Raw genomic sequence first — 7,890 nt, forward strand, 5'->3', positions numbered from 1 at the left:
ATCTAGATGAAGGTAACTTGAAGGCTAAAAAGCCCAGTAACAGAAATATGGTCATAATTATGTTTTTTTTCCTTTTGCTTCAAGCGATCAAGGGGAAGTTTGGGGTTATGATGCTGTAGAATCACAGAATTTTTCTAGGTTGGAAGAGACCTCAAGAAACAGAAGCAACTTCCTATAGGGACTCCTGGGTTGCAAGTTGTTACTTATTTTCTCTGCTTTCTCTCCAGTTCAGCCACATTTCTAGAATTGTGGTACTCCAAACTGGACATAGCTGTCCAGCTAAGGCTTTGTCGCTGGTGAGTAGAGCACAGGGATCATCTCATTTACCATAATGATTTCACTCCTGCTCATAAATCTCAGTCCTTTTTACAACCTGAAGTCTCTGACTCTTACTCAGCTTTTGATCCATTATAAGCCGCAAACCATTTCATGCAGAACTGCTATCTCAGTAGTTAGTTCCTACTTCTGTGTTTGTAAAGCTGATTACATCTATCTAAATTTAATCCCTCACACTTGTTCATGTGGAATCACAGATTACTTTTTCAGAGCATTTCTCCCATTTGTCACAATCATTCTAAGCTCTGGTCCAACCCTTTAACACACACATTGCCCTCCAAAGCTGAGATTATCTCCAAAGTTAATACTCCCCATTTCATCATATAATTTATAAATGACAATATTACAAAGTCATAAATGACAGAATGAGGTATCTGGCAAGATGTTGATTAGCTGCTTCTCTTTCCTTCAACCTTTAGAAGAACAAATGTTATTTGGAGTCAAAGATTTTCTGGCAGTAGACAGGGAAGGATGTAGGTGAAAGGATTTGTCTGTATTGACAGAAGATCACTAGATGTCAGACCACTGTTGGAGACATGCTGAATAATCTTAAATAGTTGCTTCATCTGCAGGCACCTGATGTTGCTGTAGCATTGTACTTCTAGAACCATCAGAGGGAGCAAGATCAGACTGGATAAAGTTATGTGAGTTGAGCAACAAGGGAGTTGAAAGGGTGCTGGGGAGAAAACAAACAAACAAACAAACAAGAAGATGAGGAAGAAAGTTGCACACTGGGAATAATAGCTTGAAGAATTCCAGTTAAGTAGGGGTTGCAAAGTTCAACCATAGTCTTCGTCATGGTAGGTGGGGTAAGCTCTTTTTTCCCCACATCAAATCTCCAAAGGGATTTAAATGCTTTCTGATGTTGTTCTTGTCTAGTAATGCATGACTAATAATTGGGGTCCTCTCAGCTTTCAGGTTCATGAAGCAGAAGAGATCAAAGAAAAGTAAATTCTACTCTGTGGCACTGATTTTACTCAAGTAAAGGAAGGGAAAGGACACAATTCCTCTTGAAATTGCATGTAAGGAATAACATATGAACCTAGAAATTATGGATGATTTGCAGCTCTTGTGAAGGAACTGCTGGGAGGTGGGCACTCCCAGGTAATGAGATGGTGAGGAGGCCAAGGACTTAGAAATGAACCTGGAGGATGGTTTCTTCATTTGAATGTTGCAGCCTCCAGCAAATCCTAGACACTGGCATTTCCTTGTTCTTTGTGTACCTTCACTCTGATAATCAGAGGGAAATCATTAATTTCCTGATTCATTCTGCCTCTACTGAGGGTTTTTCTTTTCTCAGTCTCATTGAGACAGACATTGTCTCTAATCCCCAGTTAAGATGACTTTGTGATGAGGAAAATGTTACTTCCATAAATGCTTCCAGTTCTCTAAAGCATCTTCTTAGCTGGAGAGATGATCTTGAAAGGGGAAGGAACAGATTGTAGAATTAAGGTATTCAGAAAATACAGGACAAATTACGTCTTGGATAGATCAGCCAACCTTAAGCCCCTCAATGTGTCTTCAAGTTCCACTCTTTATTTTTTTCTTACCTGGCTAGTTCCAGTGGTTTAATACCACTGTCTTCTCCCACGTGCATAAAGAGCCCTTGCTCTTGCAGGAAAGTTAGTACTGACTTGTACAAAGACAACCTCCATGGTACATTGCCATTCACTTGAAGTACTTTTCCATGGCACCCTGTGTTGAGCAGCTGATCCCTTCCTGTTTGGCTGCCCATGATTTTATTATCTTCAGACACTTTTCAATGCTAGTTTGGGAAGAGGAATTTGAAGTGCATGGAATTTGCAATAAAGCCATTGATTGACTTTAGAATCACTGTTCAGCACTTTATTCCTCCACATCTTTGTACCACTCTGAAGGAAGATGAGGAAGTATATTACACAAAGGTATGAAGGAGGTAGATTTTCTAAGTTAATTGTAATAGACATAAAGCATTACCAGAAGCAATTAGGTGTCTTGTTCTCCTCTGTAGCTTTGCAAGTCTTCTCCTGAAGCAGTGATAGTACCTGGTAAGGGCGGAGAAACATCATCATCTACCTCATATGGGGATTTAAAGTGTGAGATTCAACTTCTAGGTGTTGGCTACAGGTCCACCTGTAATTAGATATATAAGAAGCAAGAACTTTTGGTTGTTTTGAGTTCTGGGGACAACGATTGTTCCTGGGTCTCTGTCTGCAGGAAATATTGTTACAGAGAGTGTCATTTATCGGTCTTCTATTGATACAGTGCTGTGGTAAACTACAAAGATAAAGTTTCAAATTTACAAAAACCTTCAGGCTTCCCTTTTTCAAAAGTTGGTTCAAATGCTTAATTAGCTTGTGTAGAGTCACTTTAAATTTATGAATAGAATCCCATAACCTTTTAGAAGCCTAACCTGCTCCTTAAATGTCTGATATCAAATCTTATCTGGTATTTATTTACCTTACTTTTATTTAGCCTTACTTTTGTTGGACATAGCACTACAAAATACTTTTGTACAGAAGGCATGAGAAATGACATTGATTTTACATTACAAGATCTTATTCGTCAGTTTCTGTGTGATTGACCTACTTGTCCTTACTTTTGTGCGTAGAGTTTGGTTTTTAAAAGAATCTTATGAAGATAAGCCATTTTTACTGAATGGAAATTAAACACCCCCTCCAATATTTTCAATCCAGAGACCAGATACACTGACTACAGAAAATAAACTGCCTTAAAAATTATCATCATAATAGGACTGAAACTAGCTCCTTGATTTTACCTGCTCAAGATGTGTGCAAACCCCAAACAACTGCTAAAAATGAGGCCCATTACCATTACTGTAACGTAGACCATCAGCCACTACTATTACATTGCTAACTTTAAGATGGGTCTTTTAAAGTAATTTGTTTAATCATAAGGTTAATAGAAAATTAAAATTTCATTTAGTCTTTATTTCTAAATTTGTCAGGCTGAGAATATCTCACCATAGTTTTTCTTATGACTTAAATGTAAAAAGTTACATCATTGTTTGGACAGAATATATTTGAGAAGTTTACTGAAAGCTGGGTACAAATTTCGGATTCCCAGCATGTTATGTTTCAAAACAGCTTTAATTACAGTATATTTGACCTAAGTTGGTTTTGGTGTGTGTTGGTGTCTTTAATTAGTTTTGAGATGAATTTAATTAGTTATGAAAATTGGCATCCAAGCACATCTGGAGTTCACTGATGTTTTAACTACTGACTAATCATTTAGGATGAATTTCAACTTCATGTTTCAGTGCTGTTTAAGTAAGATGTCAGTGTGCAATTACTGCAAGAATGGGAGTATCTGTACATTAAGGTTCTTGTCTCCAGCACTCTGTCACCAACCAGCATGCTAAGATGTGCCCTCAATTTTGAGTGTCATCAGTAAATTTATTCTGAGCACTACTTTTGGATTCCAACTCCACTCTGGCCATGCATCAAGAAGACAGTAAATCTAACTCTATTACTGTATAAAAAATACTGCAGCTACATGGCCAAGCACTGATTGGGTATAAAATTGTGCTGCTGCCCTAAAATGCAATTAAATTGTCAGCTTGATCAGGTGCTGTTGGGATGTTCTGAAGGTGGGTCACACTTTGGTGGTACAGAAGTGATGTGGAGGTGATGTGGTTCTGTCTGAAGGTGATGCAGACCATGTTTAAGGTTCTGGGTGGGTTGGTGATGTGTGTTTGTTACTGATGGCTTGGTTTGATTGAACTGGATGAAGTCCCATAAGTGTACATCAACTCTTCCATGCTGGTTTTAAGTGTTGATTATGTGGTCACTGAACACAGGCTGTGGAGCAGCCCATCCAACTCCTGGCTCACAATGGGTTTTGGTGCATACCTGCAGCCCCCCACTGGGAAACTTTCTCCCCCTCAAGAGGGATAAGATGGGGGGAGGGCTGCATGTGGAAAATTCACCCTCCCAAGCAGCTGGCAGCTGTGTATGCCCTCAAACTCTATTAGGGAGACAGTTAAAACCTCCCTGCTCCACAGGAGCTCCCCTGAGGTGAACTGGTGGGGAGTTCACCATGTGTGAGGTGGGGGGGGTTGTGAAGAGGTGCACTCCGCCCCTCACCCGTCCGCCCTGTGGCTGCACTCCGTTGCTCCCTCGCCCAGCACCGAGTCGGGGCTGGCAGTGCGCTTGCGCAGTCCGGCAGCCCCATGCTCCCCGCCCCCCCGGCTCCATCCGGGCACCTCCGCGCCGCCCGGCGAGCCGCTGCACAACTCTTTTTCCCCTGGCAAAGTGAAATCAAGGCGCGGCCGTGCGCGCGCGCTGCGAGGAAATATAGTTCCTCCCGTCCCCCCTTCCCCGCCCGGCCCCATTGGCGGGGGAAGGAGGGGGGAGGAGGAAAGAGGGGCAAGGGGGCGGGGCGGGGGCTCAGGGAGTTGGGGGGGGCTAAGGGGGGGACGCGGCCGGGGCGGCGGGGGAGGGGCCCCCCAGTCCCAGTTTGGCGGAAAGTGAGTGATGAGTCTGTGTCCCCAGCAAAGAGGCGACCAACTTGCTGGGCACGCTGAGGAGTTGGTCCCCGCCGCACTCGGGGGCGTTTTTTTTTTTTTTTTTTTTTTTTTTTTTTTTTACAAAAAAAAAACCAAGCCATTTTTTTATTTTTTTTTTTTTTTTTCATTTTTTTTGCTTCTTCAGTTTTTTTTTTTTTGTTTTTTATTTTTATCTTTTGGAGGGGGGGTTGCCCGCCCGGTTGCAAAAAGAAAAAAAAAAGCAAAAAGAAAGGAAAAAAATTACAAAAACAACAAAAACAACAACAACAAAAAAAGATAAGAAAGGGAGCAAAATCCAACCAAGCCAAACAATCCAACAACAAATCCAAACAAACAACCAAATCAAACAAACAAAAAAAACTTCCCTCGGATCTGAAAGTGGCAGGAAAAGTGCCCGGCAAGTTGCAGGAATGGAGCTACACAGCTTGCAAGAGGCGTTAAAAGTGGAAATCCAATGTCACCAGGTAAAAAAAAAAAAAAAAAAAAAAAAAAAAAAAAAAAAAAAAAGTTAAAAAAAATCGTTTTCGTTCTCCACGGAGATTCTCCAGAGGCAGAGGAGGAGAAGGAGGAGGAGGCAAGGAGGGGGAGGCAGCTCACGCTACCCAGCAGCGGCTGCCGCCTGCCGCGGGTTCCTGCGAGGGTCCGGGGGGCCGACGGGGCCGTGGGGCGGTGGCGGGGCTGGGGGGGAGCGGCACGGCCTCGGGGACACCCCCCGGCTCCCGCAGCAACGGCGAGCACTTCGCCAAAGTAGTTTTGCGGATTGTTGGCTCGAGTTTTGCCTTGGCTTTCCTTGCTTTCTTTCTCTTTTTATGTGTGTGTGTGTGTTTGTCTCGGGCTGTGCTGGAGAGAGCCGGACTTGTTAGTCGGGGCTTGCGAGAGAGAGAGAGAGAGAGAGAGAGAGAGGGAGCGTGTGTGTTGGAGAGATTAGGACGAGACTTGAATATTTATGAGCTTTGCTTGAAACTGACTCGCAGTGTTTACTTGCCTCTTTGTTCCTTACCCCTCTCCCTCCCCCGTCCGCACACATACATACATTTAAAAAAATCCATTAAACTTGAAACAGTTACTAATTCCTCCTTTTTGGGGGGTGATTTTTAAAATTTATTTATTTTTATAGAAACTAGTTGCACAGATGAAGCAAGATCCACAGGTAAATGCAGATCGTTTTTTTTTTTTTTTTTTTTTTTTTTTTCTCTCCAGTATTTTATCCCTGCTGTAATAAGCGCAGTTATGCTGGGACAGCAGGATGAGAAACTTTATCAGTAAGAGATCTCATTTTGTAGTCTGCACTGAGCTTTCTTACTAAAGAGGGTGTTATGTGTGTGCATGCTTTTGTACGGCTTTGGTGGAACGGTTTTGCCTTTGAACAATTTCTAGATCGCAAGTTTATTCATTACAGGGGTTAGTTTACACTTTGCCTTTAATATGCATCTTATTGCCGTTTTTGCAGAACGGGGATCTTAAGAAACAAATCCATGAAAGGCAATCAAGAATAGCAGCTCTTAATGAGAAACAAGTAAGGAACATATTGATTCAGTCGTGTTTGGTTTTTCTTCTTGTTTTTACAATGCACTTTCTAAACATCCGAAAAGTGTCTGCGTTAGCTGAAAAATACCGACAGCAGAGAATATAACATCCGTTTTCCTAAGCGTAAAGCAAGAAAATGCATGTTTTCAAAACGAGGTCAGATTTTTGGATGTCTTAATGGGTGTGAGAATGATTTTAGTACTACTTGTAGTAGTAAGATAAGCAGTAGTTAAAACGTAAAAAAAAAAAATAATAAAAAAATGAGGCATCCATTTTGAGTTGGTCGACATGTTTTAGGAATATGGAAAATTCTCCTATCTTGGGCTACTTTGTGCACTTTTGTGTAATGTGCAGAGCAAGAGTTGGGAACAGGGAGGCTGGACCATAGTTTGGAGCCATTTCTGGGTTTTATTACAGAACTATTTTTTATTGATCACTTTATTTTTTTTTTCTACTTTTTATTTTTTTTCCCTCCCCACTTGCCTTTCTCTTCCCTTGGTCTGATCTGACGTGTTAGCTTTTGATTCGAGTTCACTTTGGCACTTTCACTCCCCCCCCCCTCCAAAAATACGAATAAAAACAGATTAACCTGTTTCAGCCGCCGGAGGGGGCGGGGGGGAAGAGAGGAATTAAAAAATCGGAGGAGGGGAACAAAACAACCCAGAAACCTCTTCACCCTCCCTCTCCCTCTCTCTCCCACCTTCCAGACCCTCCCCAAACTTTCCTGTCCCCTGGCTGTGCAGGGGGGCGCCCACCACTCGCTGGCGGGGAGCGGCGTGGGGCGTTTCAGCACCGCCGACAGCAGCGGGGGATCTCACTCTCCGCCGAACTATCCGCTCCCCACCCCAAAAACCCCAGCCAAAGGCCCCTGTCCCCACTTTCCGGACTTCCACTGCATGAAGGGCGGCTGACAAAGCCGGAGACGGATCTGCTTGCATGAGACCCCCCCCCCCCCCAGGAGTGAACTTTCCCTCTCCACCCCCTCTTTGCTCTCGCCCTCTACTCTAACGACTCCCCCCATCTCTCACGACCCCCCCTATCTTTCACAACCTCCCCATCTCTCACACTCCCCTCCCCGCCACCCCCCGGTCCCCGGCAGCGCAGTTCCTGCGGAACGCAGCGGCCGCCTCAGCACCACGGCCGCGGACAGCGCCCACGGGGCCGGGGCAGGGCGGGGGTCACGCGTGGGATCCCCTCTGGCTTTCCCCTTTAGCTCTTTCTTTCTTTCTTTCTTTCTTTCTTTCTTTCTTTCTTTCTTTCTTTCTTTCTTTCTTTCTTTCTTTCTTTCTTTCTTTCTTTCTTTCTTTCTTTCTTTCTTTCTTTCTTTCTTTCTTTCTTTCTTTCTTTCTTTCTTTCTTCTCTCTCTCTTTCTCTTTCTTTCTCTTTCTTTCTCTCTTTCTCTTTCTTTTTCTTTCTTTCTTTCTTACTCTCTTTCTCTTTCTCTTTCTCTTTCTCTCTCTCTTTCTCTTTCTCTTTCTCTCTTTCTCTTTCTTTTTCTTTTTCTTTTTCTTTTTCTTTTT

At 43.1% G+C, this 7,890-nt stretch overlaps 1 protein-coding gene across 6 annotated transcripts in view; it reads left to right on the plus strand.

The window, feature by feature from the left end:
• Window positions 1-232: 232 nt before the first annotated feature.
• The window catches only part of PHF21B (PHD finger protein 21B), a 185,669-nt gene continuing 178,011 nt past the window's right edge, over window positions 233-7,890 (plus strand). For 2 of the 6 annotated variants that reach the window (XM_035309798.1, XM_035309819.1), the window contains exons 1-3: window positions 5,074-5,307; window positions 5,961-5,993; window positions 6,294-6,359. In XM_035309798.1, coding sequence (XP_035165689.1) covers window positions 5,254-5,307; window positions 5,961-5,993; window positions 6,294-6,359 — 153 coding nt within the window. In that variant the 5' untranslated portion in view covers window positions 5,074-5,253. Of the gene's footprint in view, window positions 297-5,073; window positions 5,308-5,960; window positions 5,994-6,293; window positions 6,360-7,890 lie in introns of those variants that run through there. The other 4 variants (XM_035309809.1, XM_035309826.1, XM_035309830.1 and 1 more) reach the window with 3 other exon arrangements.

This window comes from Oxyura jamaicensis, chromosome 1 (genome assembly GCF_011077185.1).
Source record: "Oxyura jamaicensis isolate SHBP4307 breed ruddy duck chromosome 1, BPBGC_Ojam_1.0, whole genome shotgun sequence".
Taxonomy (NCBI): domain Eukaryota; kingdom Metazoa; phylum Chordata; class Aves; order Anseriformes; family Anatidae; genus Oxyura; species Oxyura jamaicensis.